Source organism: Cokeromyces recurvatus, assembly GCF_025118155.1.
Source record: "Cokeromyces recurvatus strain NRRL 2243 chromosome Unknown BX663scaffold_2, whole genome shotgun sequence".
NCBI lineage: Eukaryota > Fungi > Mucoromycota > Mucoromycetes > Mucorales > Mucoraceae > Cokeromyces > Cokeromyces recurvatus.
The window spans coordinates 84,576-110,043 of NW_026251388.1; the positions used below are offsets into that span (position 1 = coordinate 84,576).

Genomic DNA, 25,468 nt, shown 5'->3' on the forward strand with positions numbered 1-25,468 from the left:
GTGAGGCCATATTATTTTCCTTATGAAAACATGTAAATGACCCGTTTTTTTTTTCAGTATTATTTCTTCTCGGTATAGTTCTTCGTCTATGTATTAATAAACTATACAGACTTGTCCATTGTTTTCTTCTTCTTCTTCTTTATCTTTTTTTTTTTTTGCTATAAATGTACAAATATGCTTGAAAAAAATAATTGAAAATTATAAAGAGCCACATGTTTGCTATCTATCAACGACTGAAAAATTATGCAGAATAGAGATATTAAATTTACGAAATTGGGTGGTGAAGTAGCCAGAAACTAAAAAAAAAAAAAGGACTGGTCTTATAAGATGATTTTAGCTTTTTAGTAGTAGCCACTGCCTTTGATAGAAAATGTATTTAATTTATTGCCCTCCCTCCACCTTTTTTTCTTTCTTTCTTTCTTTCTTTAAAGTGTTCTTGATTTAAATAGTTGGGCAGCTTAGCCCATTCAATTCTAGATTTTATTATTTACTTTCTTTTAGGTGTGGCAATCAATGCACAATTTTCTAAACTTGTAGCTAAATCAACATAATAAACTAATTTAACATCAAAGCCAAATTGTTCTAAATATTTAACTCGTCCAGCATCAAGAATTCGTTTACATTTATATCCAATTGCTTCACGTTCCTGAGCATCACGACCTGAAAAATGATTCCTAGAGATAACATTAGTTTTTTTTTTCCTTGGGTTAAATAAATTATATTCTCTTTTGAATGACTTTACGCTGTTTCATCAAAATTATCTTCATCATCGCTTACTGCATGGTTATTATCTTCATCCATGTTATCTTCTTCGTTTGATGGTTTTCTTCTACCATTTTTACAAGTGGCCCAACTTGTCATTTTGCATAATCGCTCAAAATCCGTTTTAGAAACACCAATGGACTTGAGGTAGTCTTGGTTGGGGTACATTTCATAACGACAAATTTGATGACAGCAAAGGGCAATAATAATTCCCGTAATAGGCTCACTTTAATATAACAATGAAAGAAAGAGATAAATATGAGGGAGAAGTTTTTTTTTTTTTTTTTTTTTTTTTTTTTTTTTTTTTTTTTTTTGTAAATAATAACAAGGTAAAAAAAAAATAAATAAAAAATAACTATACCTTTGTTGTCCCTTTGATTTTTCATGTTCAACATAATTCATTAAGCATTTCAAGGTAATATCAGTAGCACATCCACAAAGATGCTTTGACATAGCTACCACTTTCTTATCATTGTCTGCAATGCAGTCTACTTTTGATAAAACAAGATCCTTAATATCAATCATTTGTCGTTGTACTCTTGACTTATTCTCTGAATGCCCAAGTAATGCTTGATCTGCTTTATTACGAACGCTCTTTCTATCAATCAGCAAATAAGTTGCTTCTCCATTTTCCTCGTTAATCGCTCTTTTCACAAAAGCTGAAAGATCCCCTTTTCCTGCTCCAAATTCAGTAAAACATGCAGTTTTATCTTTTAACATTTCATTCTTTTCCAAATGTCCTAGTAAAGAAGACAGTTGATCCAAATGCTTTGTATTTGAAATAAATTGCCTTGTATAAGGGAAAGTAAGTTTTTTTTTTTTTTTAATATCATGTAGATAAATTATTTTGATTAGAATAATACCTTTTTTTCTCTGCAGAAGAATGAGTTAATTTTTCCATTGGAATAAGAGGGACATGTGCATCATATGCAAAAGATACTTTATCGATGAGTGACTCTAATTCTTCTTTACTTAGTTGATTTAATCGAACTCTTGCTAGCCAAGGTTGAACATGTAATTTTTGATGGGAGAAAATACTTTTTTGGAAATCTAATTCTTCCTGTGAAAGAGGTAGTGTACAGTTAACATTGAGTGAATGACACTTTGGTAATTCTCTAGGTCGAGCATTGCAACGATTTTTTAAGTGATTTTCAAGATCTTTCTCAAAAATGGTACTAAATGTATTAAGAAAAAAAAAAAAAAAAAAAAAAAAGAAAAGAGTGAGTGAGAGTGAGTGAGTCAGTCAGTGAGCTCTATTAGTACAAAGCATATAATATACACCAATTATAATACCCACTGTGAATTATCATAAGGACATGGGATTCTTTTTGGTAAATCTTTTGCATTCTCATCATCGGCACATGCTGTTAAATGTTCACCACAATACTTCAAGTTCTTTTTGGCCGGTAAACCACAATACCTTCTTTTTCTAAGAACAAAAAAATGGCCTATATAAAATAGACGTCTATCAGAATCTTTTTTTTTTTTTTATTTGAAATTTTTTTTTTTCTTTTGTTCTTTACATTGTTGAGGTTTTGTTGGCACTGGAGGAATAACAAATGGTTCAGATTTCCCATTTGATTTTTTGCTTTTCTTTGCTACAGTATCTTTTGGCATTTGTTTGTTATAACAAAGAAGAAGAAGAAAAAAAAGAAAGGGGGTGAAGGGACAAGACGAAAAATACAAAATAAAAAAAAAAATAAAAAATAAAAAAAAATTTTTGGCACAAAAATATTAGAAAATGTAAATACATATTTTAACATACATTTAACAAATGTTATTTTATATATGCATAATAGATACTTCATTCATTTTATTTTATTTCATTTTTTTTTCATTAAATTAAGATGAAAAAAATAAACAGCCAGTATCTCTTATTAATTCCAACCAGAAGTGGGAGCAGGAGCAGGAGTAGCTACATCTTCAGCCCAGTCAGCGGCAATAGTGTCAGTTTGAGCAGACCAATCACCAGAAGTAGCAGCGAAAGCAGCAGGTCCTTCAGCAGCAGAACCTTCAATGGTCCAGTCACCTTCTTCAGTATTAGCAGCCCATCCAGCATTTTCACCTTCGGGTACGGCAGCAGCATCTTCCTCGTTCTCCTTCTCAACTTCCTCAGGATCACGATAGAAGAACATATCAACCATGACGTCCCAAGCATTGCTGTATTCAAGAGTACCACGAAGACGGAGAACTGCACGAGCCAAGAGCCAGTAGATCAAACCAATAGCATGCTTACCCTTGTTGTTGGTAGGAATAGCAACATCAACAAACTTGAGAGAAGCATCAGTATCAGCAAGAGAAATGACAGGGATGTTGACATAAGAAGCTTCCAAAATGGCTTGGAAGTCGGAACGAGGATCAGTACAGACGATCAAACGAGGTTCACGGAAAGAACGAGTGATGTAGTTAGTGAAGGTACCGGGAGTGAAACGACCGACGATAGCTTCAGCACCAATATACTTGGCGAACTTAAGAGCTGCACGGTGACCATAAGGACGAGCTGAGACAACAACAATATCTTGGGGATTTTCAATGGCAGCAATAACACGAGAAGCCAAAATAAGTTTTTCCCAAGTCTTACCAATGTTAATCAAGTTGATACCTAAAATAATAATAATTAACCTTCAAATTCGATTACATCTTTCTCTCTAAATGATGAAATTAAAATTATTGCATTACCATCAGCACGACGCTTAAAAACATAAGGAGACATACGAGTGTTGACATTCTTAGTACCGATATGGCATTGAGCAGCCAACAAAAGTTGAATGTCTTCTTCAGTAGGGTTCAAAACTAATTAATTACAAATTGAAATTGTGAATGTTAATTTTTGATTCATATTTTTGTTTTTTATTTTTCATTTTTTAAAAAAAAAAAAAAGAAAGATTAACTTACCAGCAGGGATTTTTGACATTTTTACTAATTATTTTTTTCAAGCGGACGGCTATCGTTATTTTCTGACAAAAGTTAAGGTGCAGAAAGATTTATGAGGTTTAGAAGGCCAAATAAGTCCAGGTGAAAAAGGAGGAAGTTTCATCATTTTGCAAATTCAACAATTATTTAATAAAAGACAAAAAAAAAACTTTTATTTTTCACAGTCCGATTTTTTTTAAACGCCACAATTTTTTTCCCCTTTGATCTTCACGTACTTTAAAAAAAAAAAAACTCCAGATTGAGCATGACATTTAAGCCGTTCAACTTAGTTCATTGATGGAAATAAAAGATACCACAAAAATACCTTTAGGTTTAATGGTAAAAAGAAAAAGGAAAAGAAATAAAATGGAAAGAAGAGTAGTAATGACATTAATTAGTAATGGGGGGAAATAGGAAAGCTAGTCAAGGAACAATTACTGAATAGGCAGTGAAGGAGTAAAAAAGATGAATGGATTTAAACCCAGTTTTGGAATAATAGTTCTTTTTGGAAGAATTTATATATGAGCCAAAAAAAAAAAATAAACCTGAGCATCCAGCTTTTTTTTTTATCGGGTTATTTGATGATTATCCTTCTATCGTTCTTAAGAAAGCAAAATGAAAACCATGTAATCACTTTGAAGGCCTGGAAATTTATTTTCCAAGCCCTTGTAAACATATTTGCGAAAGCAGGTAATTAAACACATTTTCGAGTGATATACTCCAAACACTATTTGACTGCGCTTTAGCATTTTTAGTCATTATAGAGCTGCAGGTGTTAGCTTCCAGTAGAATTATGTGTTTGTTATTGAGACAGAGTTTTACTTGCGGTTGATGGGGGGGAGCCTTGTGTTATTATAGATCAGGAATCTCGCTGTAGTAAAAATATATACCCAGAAAAGTATAAACATTTGTATTATTGATTATATTTCTCCTTTTTAAATGTTATGCTTCTCAATAATTGAGTGATTATAGAAGAGAGATATAGCCATGATAGCCAAAGAATTTCCTGTGTTGTTCCCTTTTTAAACAGAGATAAGTGGCTATCGAAATGCTGTAAAACCAATAGAGCTTCTAAAATACACTGCATTTACCATATTATCAGGTTTATAAAATCAGCAGTGGACAATTGTAAAATTTAACATTTTCACTTAGTGGTAAACGCTGTCAGCAAGTACAGATATACTTCTTTATTTTTGCCATTATATTTGCTATTTTTATGTCTATTTGAAGAATACTAAACCAAAATCAAGCAAAATATGGTTTGAAATACTCTTGATAAGTCAGGTAAGATTATGCCTCGCATTACTAGAGTTTACAAGCAGTATATTGCTGCATAGAGTTAAAGATAGATAAAGTAAATAGGGGCTTACTGGGATATATATTTGGAAAAAGAGATTGGCTTGAAATAGTACACTTCTTCTCAGTAAATTATTCGATTATCAAAAAGAAAAAAAAAACGGAGAGCATTTAAATAGTATATTAATTTCGTACGACTAACTTGTAAAGGCTTTTCATTTAAGTAACCTTGTAAATCGCTTGAGTAGATAATATTACAAGCTTCAACAAGTCTTGGTGTAAAGGTTTCTTTCAAAAGTTTCTCTTATTTAGGTTTATTCTTACATACGAGCTATAATCGTTTAAATTGGATTTAGCTATTCAAAATAGTATGATGAAAGATAAACATTATTTATATTCTCTCTCTAGACAATAATACCAGTTAATCTATTGGATTTTGTAACATTGAAGAGCTTTACTCCGATGTCATAGATCTAAAGCAGTTTCTATTTGCTGCTATACTCATAATAATACCATTTTTATAACTTTTGTTATCCTAACAAGAGTTGTGATCTCTTCTATTTCGTATATATAAAGTACCTTGTATATTGATGCATCTGAAGGGGATGTTATTGAGTAAAATATAAATAACAAGAACAAAAGCAAAATAGATATCTTGATTACAAATTTTACTGTATGGCTTCTTCACTTTTGAAATGTAACTTTCAATATCTACTTTTCTTAGTGTTAGCGAATATGCTTTTGTTTTTCTTTCCATTCCAATCAGCTATAATATTTACATATATTTTATTAACAATTAAACATTTTGCTGCTTATAATGGCAGCGTTGTTTGCTATATTATTAATAATAATATTTATCTGCTAGAGTTTGTTGTTTATTTGATGACCTTATTTTATTTAAATATATAGCATATCTATTTTCATCTTTATAGGAATATAGCTTCAGCCATCTTCATATTTTGCTGCTAATTAATTCAAGAATAAATTTAGGATAACTGTTTATTTGCCATTATAAAGTTAAATAGGCATATTTATAATCTTTTCCTTCATAATAAGAGCAAATGCAATATATTATTATTTTGAGCAAAAAAAAAAAAAAAAAAAAAAAAAAAAAAAAAAAAAAAAAAAAAAAAAAAAAAAAAAAAAACTATACTAACTAGCTGTCAGTAACGGTCACGTATTACATAATAAATAGCTGAGGCTTATAAATGGTTATTCAATTTGCATGGTCGTATTTAATTACATCTACTATGATAAGCCTTATTATTATTGAATAGAGAATTCATGCTACTATAAATGATGATGAAATGATGACGAAATTGCTACCAAAATACATAAAAATACTTTGTTTTTCGCATTATTATATAAAAATGATTTATGAATATATTTATCAATCAAGAAGATGCTATTGGGATAATATAGCCAACGTTTAAAGCAGCTTTCTGTTTCACGATTTGTATTGTAAAGAAAAATGTGATAATTACAAACAAATAAAAACAAAAAATATTTATTAAAATTAAAAAAAAAAGAAAAGAAAAAAATACAAGGAAAATGATAATAATAAATTATGACAAGGACTTTACAATAATGATAAATTCTTTTTTATCCTTATTAGATGCTATAAAAAATTTCTCTCATAAAACATACTCCATAGATTTGCGCCTCTTTTTAATTTAATTGTTACTCAGAAAGAAAAATATGCTAAATACATAAATGTTTTTTTTTCCATTACATATTTACATAACCTGTATGTGTATATTTTTTATACAAATATTTCATTTAGTTTCATTTTAACTCTATTCCTTTTTATTTTATCTCATTTTTTTTTTTTTTTTTACTAGGCCTTACATATACTTATGTCCCGTAAACGATGGTTTGATATCTTTTGGAAAAGTAAAGATAATGAAGAAAATAATAGCCGCGACAGATACTGTCAAGGAATACATCGAAGAGCATCCACTGAGAATTCTCAACAGTCTGCTATAACAACTTCGACTTTATCTCATACTGAATCAACAGCTGTCAAATTAAAGAAAATAACAAATGGGGGACGCCGAATATTTATCAATTTACCCCTTTCTACCTTTTATAATAATGCAACAGCAACTGAAAAGAAAAGAAATTTTGCAACCAACAAAATTAGAACTTCGAAATATACCTTACTTTCTTTTATTCCAAAGAACTTATTTGAACAATTTCGTAGACCTGCAAACATGTATTTTTTAGCAATGGCTATTATACAAATGTTACCTCAATTTGGAGTCAAATCACCAGCATTAACTCTTTTACCTATCTGTTTTGTCGTATTTGTTACTGCAGTGAAAGATGGCTTTGAGGATTTTCAACGTCATAAGGTAGACAAACAGTATAATCAAAATATTACGCATACCTTAAGGGGTTATCATAATACAAATTTTCCTTATCAAGATTCATCTTCTTCTTCAGCAAGCGGTAAATTCTTGACTAATATTACTACTACTACTTGGCTATCTGCTATTTTATATCATCTTTCCTTTTTTAAAAAGGTTCCAGCTACAGGAGAAAGTGAAAATGTTCATGATGATGGAAATCAACAAAACTTGCCTTCCCATGCTGAGGATGTATTTGAAAGATCACTTTCCAAGGATATACGTGTAGGAGATTTCATTCTGTTACGTAATGGTGATAGTCTACCAGCGGATGCAGTACTTTTATCTACATCAGATAAAGAAGGGATATGTTATGTTGAGACAAAGGATTTGGACGGCGAAATTAATTTAAAACCTCGAAAGAGTATACGAGAGTTAAGTTATATTCAATCTGGAGCAGATTGTTTAAATGATTGTCATTTCTATCTTGAAGCAGGTGCTCCCTCTCCGGACTTGTATCATTTTGAGGGAACCCTCGTGAGGCTAGAAAGGGATGGATCATTAGTAGATAAATGGATAGAGAAAAGTAGGACCCCAGTTGGAATTGAGAATATATTACTTCGAGGACATGTGGTGAAGAATACAAAGTGGGCTATTGCTGTTGTACTTTTTACAGGCGTAGATAGTAAGATTATGCTAAATTCAGGTGAAACACCTAGTAAAAGGAGTAGAGTAGATAAACAAATGAATCAAGAGGTAATAATACAAACAATATATAATATGTATATATATATCTGTGTGTGTATGTAGTAACTATATACATATATATATATATATCTGTATATAGATTTTTATAGCATTTCTTGTACTTTTTATATTATGTTTAATATGTGCTATTATGGCTGGTGTTAAGAGAAGTTATTTTATGTCAAATACTTCATCATCTCTCTTTGCAGTCCAATCTGGGTCACCAGCTTATGTAGGGTTTATGAATTTTTGGTCTAGTTTAATTATTTTTCAAAATATTATACCCATTTCTCTTTATGTATCTATCGAATTTGTGAAAACTTTTCAGGTACTTTATATATATATGTATACCTCATTTTGTATTTATAAATTTCAATATAGGCATTTTTTATTTGGAATGATTTAGATATGTGGGATGAATCATCACAGAAATCATGCGTACCAAAGACAGTAAGTAAATATCATATATTCGCAAAATAGAGAGAGAGAGAAAAAAAAAAGAATAGTATAATTAATTCTATTATTATTAAGTGGATATTATCAGATGACCTTGGACAGGTGGAATATATTTTTTCTGATAAAACAGGGACTCTAACTAGAAATATTATGGAATTTAGAGAATGCACGATTGGAGGTGTCAGATACGGCAATAATGGATTTGCACCCGAATCTGAAGGCGCTCGTGGTGCCCGTATTCGAAAAGAGAAAGAGAAAAAGAGCAATCATAATGAAACGAATACTAGCAGCCATGTTGGACACGATCTAGAGGAGCAGCGTGAAGCTGTAATGAAGGAATCGACAGAAAATCACTTGCCATTATTGGATGTTGATGAAGATCCTCTTAAAGATAATGATGAAAAGAAAGCAAACAAAGAAAATAAAGATAAACGATTAGAAATTATGAAAGATTATGAAGCAACTATGAAAAACCTATTTCAACCAACTTATTCTTCATTGAACCCTAATAGACTTTCATTCGCAGATCCACAATTATTCAAAGATATTGAATCTTCAGAACCGGACAAAGAACTGGACAAACAATCTGCTAAAATTAAAGAATTTTTCATGTTATTAGCATTATGTCATACAGTAATGGTAGAAAGGATTGGAGAAGATGGTAAAGTTATCGAAGAAGAAGAAGAAGAAGATGATGATGATGATGATAAGAAAATGACTAAACAAGAACCAAAAATCAGTGAGAATATGGCTAACGGAAGTTATAACAAATTGAAAAATACAATCGTTAGTGACATAAAAGATGCAAAAGCATCGGATGAAAATGCAGCAACTGAAAAAATGGAAACAAGTAATTACAAATCACATACAGGGAGCACGAGTAAACTTCTTTCACAAGTCCCAGGTATTCGCCATTTAAAAAAGTCTTCTGATACTGAAGCTACTAATAAAAGGGGTGATTTAAGACGTAAAAAGAGTCGAGGTGAAGAATTCAATTCAATTACAGACGAGAAGCAAAAATCGGATCAAACGGATGATACAGTACGGATACAACTTAACTATAAAGCTGAATCACCAGATGAGGCTGCCTTAGTGAATGCAGCCAAAAATGCTGGGTTTGTCTTTCTTCAACGAAAGGGGGAAACAGTGACGGCAGATATTGTTGGTAAAGAATATCAATTTGAACTACTAAATGTGCTAGAATTTAATTCAGACAGAAAACGGATGAGTGTGATTTTGCGTCGGCCTGAACCATGGAATGATATCATATTGTACTGTAAAGGCGCGGATAATGTGATATCTGAAAGATTAGACAAGAGTAAGCAAGAGAAGGATGTAATTAATCAAACTTTTTCTCATGTGAATGAGTACTCTGAATGTGGTCTTCGTACTTTACTTGCAAGTTATCGCCTTTTAGAAGAGGATGAGTATAAAAACTGGAAGTCAGAATATGATGAAGCAAGTACTGCTTATGAAAATCGTTCAGATAAGATTGCTGAGGTACAAGAGAAAATCGAGGTTAATCTTAGACTACTTGGAGCAACTGGTATAGAGGATAAACTTCAAGAAGGTGTACCTAAATGTATTGAAGATCTTCGAAATGCAGGTATCAAAATTTGGGTTTTAACTGGTGATAAATTAGAAACTGCTATAAACATTGGATACGCAAGTAACTTGTTAGATGCCAATATGAAACTATGGGTCATTCATGGTAGTGATAGCCCAGAGAAGGTATTTCAAACCTTAACTGACACATTGGAAAAATTAGACAATAGACATGAAATAGATGATTCAATCATACAAGAAAATGCACTTATCATTGAAGGGTCATCATTAGCTCATATATTAAAGTCATCAGATTTAAAAATAAAGCTCTTACAAATTGCTACTCATTGCAAAAGTGTTATATGTTGCCGAGTTAGTCCACTTCAAAAGGCATTAGTTGTTCAACTTGTTCGTAAACATCATGATACTGTTACGCTTGCTGTTGGTGATGGTGCGAATGATGTAAGTATGATTCAAGCTGCAAATGTAGGAGTTGGAATAGCAGGTCAGGAAGGTGTACAGGCTTCTATGGCTGCTGATTATGCCATTTCACAGTTTCGATTTCTTCATAAGCTATTATTAGTTCAAGGTCACTGGAGTTATTCTCGTATTTCAGAGATGATATTAACTTTCTTTTTTAAGAATGTCTTTTGGGTATTTCCATCATTATGGTATCAAATATACAGTGCGTGGTCTGGCAATATCTTTTATGATTATTCATTCTTGCAACTTTATAATATTGTGTTTACAGTTGCACCTGTAGTTATTCTTGGTATTTAATAATTTATTATAGAGATTATTTTAATTGTACTTGATATTAAAAAAAAAAAATAGGTGCAACCGATCAAGATCTTACTTCACCTTATCTAAAGCATTTAACAAGTATTTATTCAATTCGAGGAAAATTATATACAAAGTTTAGGTTTTGGCTGTATTTTTTAGATGGAGTTTGGCAATCCGTCATTGTATTCTATGCTTTCTATTTATTGTATATTAATGGAAATCCTAATTCAAATGGCTATTCAGAGTCTATGTTACAACTATCTACATCTGTTGCAGTCACTGCTATAACATTAGCCAACATCATGCCAGGTTTTAATACTTACTATTGGACATGGTGGCAATTTACTTTTATTGGACTTGAATTACTGGTCACATTTTTATGGGTCGTAATTTATGGAGCATTCCCTTCTGTTTCACTTTGGGGCATGGCTAATATGGTCTTTGGTCAGGGTTCATTTTGGTTGACTTATTTATTAGTTATTATATTTGCATTTTTACCGCGTTATACAATTACCTTTATTTATCAGTGGTGGTATCCTAATGTTATTGCAAAGGGTCGCCAATTTGAGCTTTATGACAAGCGCATAAAGAAAAAAGAGAGGTAATATATATATATATACATGTATAATCGATATTTTTTTTTTCTTGTAAATAATTGTATAAAAGGGTAAAAGAGTTATAATCATCTTTTATTTCAGTAATAAAAATTTTTTTTGTTGCATATATTGTAATTGACAATATAAAACTAAGGAAAAGATATAAAGCCAAAGTGTTATTACAAAACCATTAATATCCTTATATAATTTGGTAGCTGAAACCATTTCTGTTTTATCTATAGACCTAAAAGTATTTATTTGCTCTTATCAGATATATAGACTAGATAAAAAATCAATAGATTCAGGAGTTCCCTTGAAGACATTTTGGATATAGAAATTCTATTTAGTAGTAGCAAAATAAATTACGATAGTAACAATGATAAAATGACGTCTAATTATGTTAACAAGAGTTTAAGATGAAATTAAGATAGTACCAATAACGTATAACAATAAAAGAAGATTGAAGGATGTATATACTTCATTGTAGCTGCAGTAATGTGTTTAATGATTTCCTACATTATAGCTTTTTTTTTATTATATCTGAAATAGATACCAGTATTAATAAAAGTTTGCTAAGTAATTGTATACTCATTTTTACAATAATATAGATATATATTGTATTTAAAAGAATACGAGGCACTTTTCTTGTTTAAAGAACTTTGATGATGATAACGTTAGACGTCCAAACTTATCTTTATTATGTATTGATATATAAATCAGATTTATCAATAAAAAAAATATCTATTTTCAGTATCCCTTGAATTCATTATTTATACTCTATTTTTATTACAATGAAAAAGAAATCGTATATTATGATTTTTATCTAGAAGGATAGATGGAAGAAAAGTTTGTTATGATCACAAATAAAAAAAAAAGTAACTCAGAAGCGTGCTATTGACATAAAATCTACTATTGAACAACTAGAAAGCAGAAGGAGATCTAAGGGCACTATTTTCAATAGAGTAAGCTCATTGGTTGAGAACAATAAAAGATTAGAGTGAATGAGGCCGACTTGGTATTCCCCCCCCCTCCACCTTGTCATCAACAAATCAAGTCAGAGGTGCTTTTTAATTTGTTTGGAAGAGAAGCAAATTACAGTGAACCTGAGGGGGGATATTCGATTGTTAACAGAGAGTAATAAATTCGAAGAAAAAGAGATAGACAAAGTTGGATGGATAAAAAGAAATAATGACTGGTCCAACATACATTCGAAAACTTTTTACGGTATTTATTGTTAAAAAAAAAAAAGAATAAACTAATACATTTATTCAACAAGTTATATATAAAATGATATGGAATATTATTGTTTAGAAAGTAAAGTTATATTTTTACAATTATTTATGATGTGCAGTTTACTGAAAGTAAAGTAGTTATTTTTTTTTTTTTTTTATTAAATCGAACAATTTGAAGCAGTCAAGTGATTAAAAATTACTGCTTAACGTGTGTATGTACTTGGATATTTTTGTTACTTTTTCAAGCAGTGACATAAAATTATCAATAGCAAACTAATCTTGATTAAGATTCTTTACAGCAACTGTAGCAGTGGACATCAGATGACCCCCTGTAAAACAAAGTTATTGAGTAAACAAGCGCTTATATTAGACAGAGATAAAAAAAAAAAAATGGAACTTTAAATTCCTTTTATGTTATTAAATTGTATCACTCACATATGATTTGTATACCTAATTTAAATAAAACGTTGTCTACAATTAAGCAACCGCCAACTCCTAACATCTCCGCACATAGGGAAAGGCAACAAAAGATACTTCAGCTAAATCACTATTACCAACCATGTTGGAGTTAAAATGCTATAACTCAAATGCCTTCTATGGTATGGGAACAAAGACATGCGGTACTAAAGAGCAGTAAAACAACAACCAACGTTAACAGAACTTATGTTGGATTACCGAGTCTGAAATCATAATGAAAAAAAAAGAAAGAAATAATGACGTTAGTACCTGGAATTGAATAGTTTTTTTTTTTTTTTTTATTTTTTTTTTTTATAAAAAAAAGGGGTAAAGATCACTTTATATCAAAATAAGGAAATAGAGTAAACAGTAAAATGTCGCATAGGATGTTTCTGCATCTTTTGATTTGTATAATTTTCTCGAAATATTTATTTCCATAAGTTCAAGACAAATAGCCCTTTTAAACTGTTTGAGGAAGAAATAGAAAATGTAAAACTGGGAAATAATAATAAAAAAAAAATGCCTGTTTTTATTTTATAACTATCTGGTGAGATATTTATTATAAATTGTTTACTAAAACGGGGATCCTACTGAGAGCCCAACAAATAGGATGATGATTGCTGCCTGAGGTATTATTAAACCAACGTTTAAATTCACCTTTGAGATTTGCATTAATGTCGCCGTTGGTGTCAGTATGTTGCACCAATCTATCTTTAATTTCATTGAAATTTTAATAAGGTTAAGCATAGATTTAGCTTCCTTTCTTCAGTGATGAACAAGCAGCGATAAGTATATATTCTTCTATTGTGATGTGAAAGAGAATCATACCATTATCTTTGCCGTAGCTATTTACAGTGACACAAGATGTGCAACATGTCAGAGAGTGAATACAAACATTTATAAGGTTATATCATAAAAGGTATACTGTTTATGATGAATCATAAGCTCTATAACGCAAGTATAATTTGTCAACATGCCACGTTCTGATACCAAACACGTTTTTCTACGATGACTCAAAAAATTTGCTTCATGATTTTTTTTTTTTTTTTTTTGTTATCTTTGAATACAAAAAAAAGCTAACATTCTATTGCTACACTATGTATTCATGAGATTGCTAATTAGTTTCATCTTTTGAAATCAGTATTTTTATAATTAGCAGATTTGATTAACTCATGTCTTTATATACATGACCACTTAATTATTGAAAACACACACACATATATATATTTAGTGTCAGATCGTGTTATAGAGTTCAAAAGATATTACATTGAAACCATTACAGGAGAAACAAATTATGATATTTTCAGAAAAGATGTACACCGAACCAGAATTATAACTTTAACTTTAAAATTGAATATCAAACCTTTTTTTTTCTTTAATGACTAACATTGAGTGAAAAATGCTTATGTAGAAAGTAATTTTCTCTGTGCTTATTAATATTAGTGTTATTTATTACATTTAGTAGCAGCAATAGTAGTAACATTAATTATTGCTAATAACCAATATTTCTCCGTTTTAACACAGCTTGGTTCAAGTAAATTTGCTTATTTTTTATTTTTTTATTGATTTATTTTTTTTTTGACCGGGAATTTACGTAATTAATTAAATCAATGAAGGATTATTTTGAAAGAGTATAACAGACAGAGACTGTGATGCAGCTATTTAATCTAAATATTTCCATTTAATTGGAACAACACCTTGCTTATAAGATGCTAATTTAATGAAAGCAGCAGGGCTTAGATCTATTGTTATTATTTATAATTTGTTAGCTTGTTAGTTTGTTATATAATCGAGATAAAAAAAAATATATTTGCTTATTACCTAAACTACCCTTTTTACATCCTGGACACTATTTAATTAGTTAGTGAGTTAGTCAGTCAGTCAGTCAGTCAGTCAGTCAGTCAGTCTTTTGGTCTAACAGTGGTTATTATACTACTTACTGTGTCTACCACTTTTACTTTTACTGTATCACCTTTGTTATTTTCAATTTCTATCATTCTTCCACAATTGGGATTTTTATCAGATTCATGTTTTTTGTTATCCATATCGTCTTTATTAACTGCAGCAATTAAATCATCTTTAGTATTTCTCCATCCACAAGAGCCCTTGTCAGGTGAATAAAAGGTAGCTACACCATGATGATCGAATCCACCACCGCTCTTTTTAGAAGATGATGAAGCAGTCTTTTTATGGCGTTTATTCGAGTGATGTTGTTGTTTCTTATCGAGACGACTATTCTTTCTAATTTTAGAATGGCGATGACTGTTCTTTTTATCCTTATGTTTGTCCTTTGTATGATCTCGTTCTTCTTTTTTGTGCTTTTTATCTGAATGATGACGACGCTTATGAAGACTATCATGTTCAGTAGCCATCATTCTTTCTTCATCATCTTTGTTTTGAATATCTACTAATGTATTTCGGCTCATTTCTTGTTGTTGTTCTTCAAGCGGCAAATCATAGTCCTGTTGTGGTACGGATTTGATAATATCATAATCAATATTGACATTGTTATTACTAGCTAAAGTAGGTGAACGAATAGGTGATGCCACCACTGAGTTAGTTAAGAAATAAGTGGCTGTAGTAATTGACAAGCCAAGCAGTAAAATAGACCTCATAAAGCTTAATAAATGAAAAAAAAAATAGAAGAGAAAAGAAAGGATGTTTATTATGTAATGAAAACAAAGGATGGCATTATATAATCTTAGTTCATTGTAATAAATTAAAAATTAATGCGGAATTGAATGTAGTTGGTGTGAGTAATGACTGTATTGTTCTTCATCTTCCCCCCCCCTCTTCTTTACTCTCTCACTCCCCCTTTTTTTTTTTTTTGCAGTAAAAATATATTTATATATACATATAAAATGAATTTATTCCATGTTTTTTCCTTTTCCTTTTTTTTTTTTTTTTTTTACTATTATTCCTATTTTTTTTTTCTTTTACCTTTTTTCTTGGTTATGGTGCTTAATAACATACAAACATTTTCTATATTAAATGAACCTAATGTGATTCATGTTGGGTTCAATCTTATAGAATATTTAGTATCAGATTTGATGTCTTGCCTTAATGGAATGTCAAATTATGTTATTATTACAGATAATCATCTTGCTCCGCTTTATTTAAATAAATTAATGAACGCTATTAAGTCTCACTTGCAAGAAACTCATCAAAGACTTTTCGTTCGAGTTTTACCCTCTGGAGAACAAACAAAATGCCGTGAAGTGAAGGCGTCCATTGAAGATTATTTATTAGATCAGTCATGTACAAGGGATACATGTCTTATTGCATTAGGTGGAGGTGTTATGGGTGATCTCGTCGGTTATGTTGCTTCTACATTTATGCGCGGAGTTCCTTTCGTTCAAATACCTACCACTCTTTTGGCCATGGTCGATTCAAGTATTGGCGGTAAAACGGCGATTGATACTCCCCGTGGTAAAAACTTGATTGGTACTTTTTGGCAACCAAAACGTATTTATTTAGATTTATCCATGTTGGAAACCCTTCCTAGAAGAGAATTTGCAAATGGTATGGCTGAAGTTATTAAGGTAAATAAATAGAAAAGAAGGGAGGGGGACGGGGGAGAGTGGGAGAGTGGGAGCGGGAGGAAAGGAGAATATCCCTACTTTCTAAAGAAAAAAAATTTTTTTTTTTTTATACATTCATAGACAGCGGCTATATCAAGTGAATTAGAGTTTATTAAACTTGAACAAGGAAAAGACAAAATTGAGTCAGCTTTAATGGGCTCAAATTCTAAAAATCAATCTACAATAGGTAACGAGTTATTGTTTATGATTATTATTTATAAAAAAAAAAAAAAATTTCTATTTGTATTTAGATTCCGATCGAGACTATTTAGCAAATGTCATTAGTGCTGCAGCCCAATTTAAAGCAAAAATTGTCACTCTTGATGAAAGAGAAGGTGGTTTAAGGGGTCTCCTGAATTTTGGTCATTCGATAGGTCATGCATATGAAGCAATCTTATCCCCTGAATGGCTTCATGGAGAATGCGTATCCATCGGGCTTTTGCATGAAGCTGAGTTATCCCGAGACCTTGGTCATTGTGATCAAGATGTCGTTGATAGGCTTAAAGAGTGTTTAAAATTATATAATTTACCTACTGAATTTGATACGAGAACAAAGGAAAAATTATCTATGGCTGATGTCATGAACATAATGAAGGTAGACAAGAAAAATAGGGGTACTCAGAAAAGGATTGTCTTGCTAAGTTCTATTGGTAAAACATTAGAACAAAGAGCAACGGATGTACCTGATTCTGCTATTGAAGCTCTATTATCAAAATATATAGCCTCTACTATGCATAGATCAGTAACTACTACGATAAGTCAAAAGTCCGAATCTGAAACTTTTTCTTCTTCATTCGATAATGATATTCAACTTCCAATGAGAAAGATATCATTAGAACTGATTGCAACATCACATGATATATTTGAAATTATCACATCTCTTCTTCCCCTTTCGGCTTTAAAAGAAAAAAGAGTGACTGATGGTTTTATTGAGATCAAGGAAGAAGAACATAAAATTATTTGTACAAGTCAATCATCTGATAAATGGGTTCATATTTACTTTACTAAAGAACCAGGCACAACGTGTCCATTAAATGAACATGAAAATTGGTTTGAATATGTTCTCTTAACTAAAGATCAACAACAACAAGAGGATATTTTACAATTTATTGATATCATCTGCAGTCGTCATACTACAAAGCATCATATTGACCCATCAAAGAAAGGAGCTCAGACTACATTTTTGACGCCTACTATCTCCAACTATGATTCTATAGAACCTTGTCTCTTCCAGCAATGGATCGAAAATACAGATGCAGTTGAATTCCGTGTGGATCATTTGCAACCTCCCTCTGATACTTTACATGATTGGATAACAACAACGGGGGAACAATTATTTCATTTACGTCAATTGACAAAGTTACCTATCGTCTATACTGTTCGTACTATAGCACAGGTTGGGAGATTTGACCCCTCTCTTGGTTCTGACCATTATCTTCAACTTCTTCAATGGGGCCACCGTTGGGGGTGTAATTATGTTGATCTTGAAATGACAGCTCAAGGTCTGGAAGAGATCATGCGACTTAACCAATATTATCCATGCACTAAATTGATCGCCTCCTTTCATGATCAATCCACTTGGTCAAGTTCAGGTATGACTCAAGTTTATAATCAAGCGAAACAGTTATTTGAAAGATATAATCATAAGGGGGTCATTAAACTTGTAGGCTATGCGAAATCATTTTGGGATAATATAGAATTAGAACAATTTAGACATCAAGTCGATCCTAATAATGATAAGGAAATCATTCTTATCAATATGGGTCCTCAAGGTAAATTGTCAAGGGTCACCAATCATTTCTTAAGTCCAGCTACTCATCCTACACTTCCTTTTACTGCTGCTCCTGGTCAATTATCGATTACCGAAATGTCATTTCTTCGTAAAAAGTTGGCTATGGAATGAATAAATTCAATTCAATTCAATTCAATTCAAATTCTACTATCTTTACACACATAAAACATAATAAAATAAACAATTTTATTATTTATTCATTCATCATTTATAATAAATATATTATTCGTCAAGATTATGCAAGGTCCTTCCAATTAAATAATTATCTTCTCTGATATTTTGAGCTAATCTTGTAGTCATTCTAGTTCCAATTTTACCGAGATAATAGCTCGTAATACCAATTAGAGCAATTGGATATGCAATTTGAACTAATCTTGCTCGCAGCTCTGTATCAGTTTGAGCTAATATAGAGATTTGAGTATAAGCAATGTTATATATGCATATGTATATATATTCATATAAATACATACCAATAATTTTTATATTTATATAAGCTGTTAAAAGAGGAAGAAAAATGGCTGCAAGACTGACAAGTAATAAGGGTCCAAGTAGTTTAACAATACATAATTTTATTTTCATTTTGTGAATACCATCTTGGAATATCTAATAAATACATACAAAATAAATAAATATATAAATGAATTGAATCATCTTTTTTTATATACTCTTTTTTTTTCTTTTTTTTTTAAAAAAAAATACTTACATTATCCAAAATATGTTTCAAATGATGATTAGGGATAATTTGAATACATCCATGAAGAATATTCATACAAACAAATCCTTGAGTCCATAATGGTATTACTTTGATGGAAAAGATATTCGAATCTATTTGTCTCAAAGGTAAAATTGTATAAAATTCAATCAATGCTCCAAATAAGAAGGGTATAATCAAACCAAACGACACCAGAAAAAATACCCATCTAAAAGCCTACATTGCAAAAGAAAATTAAGCCTTTTAATCTTTTTTTTTTTATTAGTATTATTATTATTATCACTTACCCATAAAAACCATTTTGTTAAATATCTCCACACGGATGCTAAAATATTAGGTCTTGAAATAATATCTTTAATGGCTTTGTAAGTATGCTTCATAAAAGAACCAAGTGTCAAAAGAATAAAGACGCCAAGCTTAAAAGAATAGATATCATGTACTTCATTTTCAACCCCAAATTTCATTTTAAACAGGTAACGACCTAATAAAAGAGGAGAGATGATGGCTGAACAACAAACTAACGTCATAATTAACCACATGAATATAACAAACACCAAGAGTCTCAATTTAAAATGAGGTGGACTATAGACAATGATTGTATTTATATCATTACCACCAGCCGCAGTTGCTGCAGGATGTCCTAAACGTCTTTCTGTTTCATCAATAGGTTCAAAAGTTCTATTGTCGACAGGGACTAGCATACGTCGACGATCAATAATAGGAACACTATCATGTCGAGGAACACGTAATAATTGTCCATCCCAAATATACGAAACATCATTACCTATCACATTTTCACAACTTCCTTCTACAGGGTAATAAGCAGGCTTAACTTGCTTTATCCATGCAATCCATGTATGATAAACAAGCGTTCCTTCTTCTTCTGGTCTTCTTCCTCCAAATATAAATGAAAATAATCTCAGTTGTCGACAGGCAAAAGCGGTGCATTTTAAAAATAATTGCTTCATTATTTTCTTGGGTTGGAAATATTTAACAATAACTGGAATATAGATTTGCCCTATAATTAAATCAATAGGCATAATGGAGATTGGACTTCTATTGTATAATATGGCGTTACTTTTATTTTTTCTTGATTCCCCTTTAAAAAAAACATAACTACTTACGATAAATTCCATCTTAAAGGTAAGATTTGACAGTCAACAACATCAAGTAAATGGACTACACTACCTACACCAATCAAGATGACAGTAAGGTAAATTAAAGCACTAGCACCAATTTTTTTAAATTGAAATAAGATGGGTCTTTCAATAATTTCTCGAATTGGATGAAATTGAGGATCGTTTGGATCACGAATAAACCACATAACACCAGGGCGTACCGTTTCACGACATGTGGTAACAAAAACGGCAAATAAGAACATAAATCCTGTCCCCAAGAACCAATGTAAAAAGATAGAAGGAATAGGATGTGTCTGTAAATAGCTAAGACGACTTAAAAGAGTTACTGCTTTAAATAATGGCAGCGTTGAAAAGTCCAATAAAAACCCACAAACGATAGGGAACAGAACAAGTTCAATTGTAATAAACATGCCAACTTTAAAAATCATACTCTGTTGACGAATAATTTCTTGCGCTGTACGTCCAAATGCTGCAACAGCAAGATTTTGTTGAATAGATCGAGTCAAATACCAGCAGCTAGCAAACGTTGCTACCATGTAACCAACCAAAATGCATGCAAAACGGTCTACAGCCGTTTGGCCTGTTGCTAATAATTGATAACGACGAAAAGCAGATTCAAAGATGGGATCTGTTTCATTCATGAATTTAGCCACAGATGTAAAAATAAAGGATGAATTGGATGCATAAGAGGTCATGTTGGGTATAATTTGATCCGATAAAACGATATCAGAGGATTTACTAAAGAGTAATGAATTGCTGATAATAAACGTATAAATGTACATAAATGAGTCTATTATTTTGTTGTAGATAGGTAAAGAAGAAATAGTCACAGAGATGGGTTGCAAATGATTTTGATAAATAGTATGTATGAGCCATGGTTTGACATAATTGGAACATATCATAATTAAATAATCTACTAATGGATCTGTAGCCCAACGAACCACTTTTAATGGTAAACGAATAAACTCCAATGTATCTGTCATAATGAATATCATACCAATGACGTATGGCATCCATACAGTAACAGCAAGACATAAAGCAATCAATACTGCTATCAAAGCACAGTTTTGCGCTAAAGACCATAAACTACCTTGCATACCAATTGCTTCGAGTATACCTTCAAATTCTTCAATATTTTCATCATCATCATCATCATCTTCTTCTTCTTCTTCTTCATTATCATCATTATTGTCGCCTTCATTCACATTATGATTATCAATAGGTTGAATTGGGGCCTGGACAAAAGGCCTATTTTCCTGTTCATTTTCTTCTTCTTCTAGAATAGGCTGATGACTTGAGGTAGGAGCTTCAGCGTGTCGTATTCTCGGAGCATTAGGAGGATAACCACGATGCGTAGTAGCTATGGCAGGAATCAAAGCATGATTTTGTTCCAAGATTTGATTTTGATAGCTAGGCATATGACCAGTAGTAAGTCTATTATCAACAAAAAGTTCCATACTCATCGATTTTTGAAAATTGATTTGTTCTCTATTTAACTGAGATATCAGGTTATTTTCAGAAGTTTCATCATCATCAAAAGAAGTAGGTATAGAAAGTGAAGGAGGCATTGATGCTGCACGAGGAGGTCTTGATGATTCAATATGATTGGAATGCATGATCGAATCTGACGAACTTGTTCCTGCTTCACCAAACCAAATTCTGTCATTTAGAGCGATTGGAGAAGAAGGTAAATCATTCTCAATCTCATTTCTTTCCTCCTGTTCCCAAGATCCATTCAATAATCCTTCTATTCTTCTTTGATCATTATTATTTCCAAAGACTTGTTCATCTTGAATCATTCTCTCTGCTGGCTGATCTAAAATAAAATTATTATCATCTTCAACAGGTGGCGGATCCATTGGAATATTCTGTACAATCCATTCTCTTAATAAAAAAATAGCAACAAAAATAACAACTACAATACAAGTTATAATTTGACCTTCAAAACAATCTGATAAAAATGTTCTTTATAAAAAAAAAAGGGATTAATATATGGATAGGTTCTCGTTTATCATCTATTCTTACCGTAAAGTAAAACGATTATTATAGGTTTGAAGCCAATTGGCAGTTATAGTTTCATTACTATAATTATATGAATCTAATATAACTGATATATTCTTTGCTTGTGCAAACTGATATCTCATATTTTGCAACTTGATAAAATGTTTTCCAAAGTGACTGCCCAAGAAAAAGTATAATCTCCATATCCAAATAGTAAAATAAGGTAATAAAACTAACCAAATACTAGATACAAGAATAGCTCTTAAAGTTTTTGAAATCACAAACAATGTCTTTTTTTGTAATTGCTTTAGAAATAATCTAGCAGGTAAAACTTCTGGCATATCTTGACTATAAACTATACATAGGATGATTTAGTTCATGTTGAACAAGAATGATATTTACTTTCTTTCTATTCTATATACCTGGTGTAAACGTAAAAGGGTGTCCGCATAATTCACAGTATCTAAAAGTTAAAAGCAATAATAAAAGTACACAATTATATTTAGTTATAAACTATAATACACATATATAATAAAATCATATTATACAGCTATAATGCATATACACTATTACTTTTTCCGGCTGTGAGATAGCCATTCTATTAGACTAATACAGAAAAAAAAAAAAAAGGAAGAATGTGAATATATACATATAATTCCTTTCCAAGTTAAATTGCTTCATTAAATTTTACCATTCTTGATGAACATATTTTATACTTCCAGCACATTTACAAGGATGAAATAAAGGTTGCTCAGAAGTGCTTTCTGAACGACACACTCTACATATTTCTGTATATAGTTTTTAAGTAAAAAAAAATGACAAAGGATAGCTTGGTTATTTACCTTCTTCTTCCTCCATGACCTTTTTCTTTTTTCTTCAAAAAAAAAAAAAAAAAAAAAAAAAAAAAAAAAAAAAAAAAAAAGAGTCACTTAAAATGTTGTATTTAAAGAATAATGAAGAGAAGAAGGTGAATAATTATCATAAAAAAAGCAGATAATTTTTATTTGGTTGGCAGTCACTACCATTTATTACAGCCTGAGTATAAAAAAAAAAAAAAGTGTGTATGAAACATGGCAATTTGCTTCATCAATTGCTGTTATAGCATTTTTAACGTTGTTCATGTCTTTTATTGCTTGTCTTCGTATTGTTAAAACAATTCTTTTTAATAGAAGAAGAAACAAAAGTAATGTTCATTCAACAATGCAAGAAGATAAATAAACTTTGCAGAGTAGAAAAGATAAAATTTTATATGAACAGTAGTGATATAATGATTAAATACGCGTGTAAATAACACGACATTCGCTGCATAAATACCACTTTTTTATTGTGACTCTAACATTGTCCATTTAAGCTCCATTTAAATCTTTTTTTTTTTAAATTTTAGATTGATAGATAACCTTATTACTGCTACTTCTTTTCTACTCTATCCTATTTTACATTTTTATGATTGAGAAATTTGATATACCAAAATTAGATAAAGTAGAACTCCTAGACAAATTATCTAATATTAGACTTCCTAATGAATTTAAAGATAACTCCTCTATTGGATGGAAATGTGGAACTCCAAGCTGGGCAGTGCAAGAAATGGTTCGCGCTTGGAAGGAAGGATTTAATTGGGAAGAAAAAAGAAAAGAAATGAGTCAATGGCATCATTATAAAACAACCATCAATGAGCTGAATATTCATTTTATTCATGAGGTGTCATCCAAGACTACAGATGCTATTCCTATCATCTTACTTCATGGTTGGCCGTCTTCTTTTTATGAGTTTCATAAAATAATTGAACCATTACGAGATGGAATAAATTCAACTCAAGTAATAAATATAATATATATATATATATACACACATATGCATATACATATACATATACATATACATGTACATATGAAAGAATTCATTCTCTTCTATTTGTAGTCATTCCATGTTGTCATACCCAGTTTACCTGGATATGGGTTTTCTGAAGCCCCAAAAACAGATGGCTCTGGTAGTATAGCTCAAATAGCAAATATTTTACATAAGCTTATGATCAAATTAGGCTATCAAAAATACAGTAATATACATACATACATACATACATATACACGTATATTAATTCATATTATAGTGATCTATGGTACGGATTGGGGCGCAACGATTGGAACTTTTATGGCACAAAACTTTTCTAATTCATGCTTAGGGTTTATTACAAACATGCCTATTGCAATGCCACCTTTACCTACATTATATAACATCATCTTTCATCCAATTAAAGTAATTTTATTTATCATTTCTTTATTTCTTGGATTTGATCTTGTTTATGGAAAAGGAAAGACAAAGAGATTAAAGACAACTGCTTATGCTAATGTGGATAAAGATGAAACGGCTGGATATCGAGCTATTCAAGGCACTCGACCTTATACATTAGCTTTTGGATTAACAGATAGTCCTATTGGTTTATTAGCTTGGATGCTAGAACCTTATCATCAATGGACTTACTTTCCATCTTCCTCTCATCAGCTTGTTCTTCCAGCTACAGTTTCAGTTGATGAATTCCTAACCCAAGTAACCATTTATTGGATATCAAACTGTATGTCTTCCTCTTATCGAATCTATTATGAAGTTAAAAAGAATCATAACAAGGCTTTAAAGGACATGATGAAAACATACGTTTCGGTACCTATGGCTGTATCTTATTTTGAAAATGAGGTAGTAAAGGTAATAGAGTATAACCATAGGATGTAAATAAGGATAGTTTAATATTTTTATATATATATCCATATATGTATCTAATTCATGTGTAGCTTCCTCGTGATTGGATAGAAGTTAGCTCTCATCTTGTTCAATTCAAGTCTTATGATAAGGTAAAGATGAATTTATATAAAGGATGTATTTATTCATTTTATATATGTATAATAGGGCGGTCATTTTCCTGCACTTGAAGTCCCTTCTTTATTAATAGAAGATATTCAAAAATTTGGTTCCTATATAGTCAATAAGAATAGTATTCAACAAGAACAGAAAATGAAGAAACTACTTTAAAATAAATAAAACTAAATGTTACATTCTTTGTTACAAAAGAACTGAGCATAAATTTTTTTTTTTTAATATTTATCTGCTGGTAGTGTAT

General features: G+C 30.9%; 7 protein-coding genes across 7 annotated transcripts; 3 read left to right on the plus strand and 4 right to left on the minus strand.

Moving 5' to 3' along the window:
• Positions 1-440: 440 nt before the first annotated feature.
• BX663DRAFT_557506 (methyltransferase TRM13-domain-containing protein) lies at positions 441-2,446 on the minus strand. The gene is made up of 6 exons (XM_051531770.1): positions 2,286-2,446; positions 2,060-2,210; positions 1,626-1,937; positions 1,124-1,552; positions 743-988; positions 441-674 (listed from the first exon to the last, which is right to left on the minus strand). The coding sequence occupies exons 1-6, from the start codon at positions 2,377-2,379 to the stop codon at positions 488-490; spliced, it is 1,419 nt and encodes a 472-aa protein (XP_051386848.1). The 5' UTR covers positions 2,380-2,446; the 3' UTR covers positions 441-487.
• Positions 2,446-3,778, minus strand: BX663DRAFT_557507 (ribosomal protein S2, flavodoxin-like domain-containing protein). Its single transcript, XM_051531771.1, has 3 exons — positions 3,658-3,778; positions 3,442-3,555; positions 2,446-3,364 (listed from the first exon to the last, which is right to left on the minus strand). The coding sequence occupies exons 1-3, from the start codon at positions 3,674-3,676 to the stop codon at positions 2,640-2,642; spliced, it is 858 nt and encodes a 285-aa protein (XP_051386849.1). The 5' UTR covers positions 3,677-3,778; the 3' UTR covers positions 2,446-2,639.
• Positions 3,779-6,636: 2,858 nt separating this feature from the next.
• BX663DRAFT_494033 (uncharacterized protein) lies at positions 6,637-11,604 on the plus strand. The gene is made up of 6 exons (XM_051525439.1): positions 6,637-6,718; positions 6,813-8,075; positions 8,167-8,394; positions 8,448-8,516; positions 8,598-10,839; positions 10,902-11,604. The coding sequence occupies exons 2-6, from the start codon at positions 6,828-6,830 to the stop codon at positions 11,453-11,455; spliced, it is 4,341 nt and encodes a 1,446-aa protein (XP_051386850.1). The 5' UTR covers positions 6,637-6,718; positions 6,813-6,827; the 3' UTR covers positions 11,456-11,604.
• Positions 11,605-14,796: 3,192 nt separating this feature from the next.
• On the minus strand, positions 14,797-15,506 carry BX663DRAFT_427098 (RlpA-like double-psi beta-barrel-protein domain-containing protein-containing protein; the record flags this gene model as incomplete). Its single annotated transcript, XM_051522597.1, has 3 exons — positions 14,797-14,876; positions 14,956-14,983; positions 15,075-15,506. 3 exons carry the CDS (start codon positions 15,504-15,506, stop codon positions 14,797-14,799), a joined length of 540 nt encoding a protein of 179 aa, XP_051386851.1.
• Positions 15,507-16,262: 756 nt separating this feature from the next.
• On the plus strand, positions 16,263-18,618 carry BX663DRAFT_528792 (3-dehydroquinate synthase-domain-containing protein; the record flags this gene model as incomplete). Its single annotated transcript, XM_051530185.1, has 3 exons — positions 16,263-16,676; positions 16,797-16,902; positions 16,967-18,618. 3 exons carry the CDS (start codon positions 16,263-16,265, stop codon positions 18,616-18,618), a joined length of 2,172 nt encoding a protein of 723 aa, XP_051386852.1.
• A 111-nt stretch (positions 18,619-18,729) lies between these two features.
• BX663DRAFT_547977 (uncharacterized protein) lies at positions 18,730-23,217 on the minus strand (the record flags this gene model as incomplete). Its single annotated transcript, XM_051531047.1, has 10 exons — positions 18,730-18,908; positions 18,978-19,110; positions 19,211-19,435; positions 19,507-20,275; positions 20,344-22,323; positions 22,384-22,714; positions 22,782-22,822; positions 22,933-22,965; positions 23,051-23,147; positions 23,202-23,217. 10 exons carry the CDS (start codon positions 23,215-23,217, stop codon positions 18,730-18,732), a joined length of 3,804 nt encoding a protein of 1,267 aa, XP_051386853.1.
• A 567-nt stretch (positions 23,218-23,784) lies between these two features.
• On the plus strand, positions 23,785-25,422 carry BX663DRAFT_494042 (Alpha/Beta hydrolase protein). The gene is made up of 5 exons (XM_051525440.1): positions 23,785-24,174; positions 24,277-24,412; positions 24,467-25,056; positions 25,143-25,202; positions 25,258-25,422. Exons 1-5 carry the CDS (start codon positions 23,803-23,805, stop codon positions 25,378-25,380), a joined length of 1,281 nt encoding a protein of 426 aa, XP_051386854.1. The 5' UTR covers positions 23,785-23,802; the 3' UTR covers positions 25,381-25,422.
• The last annotated feature ends 46 nt before the right edge of the window (positions 25,423-25,468 follow it).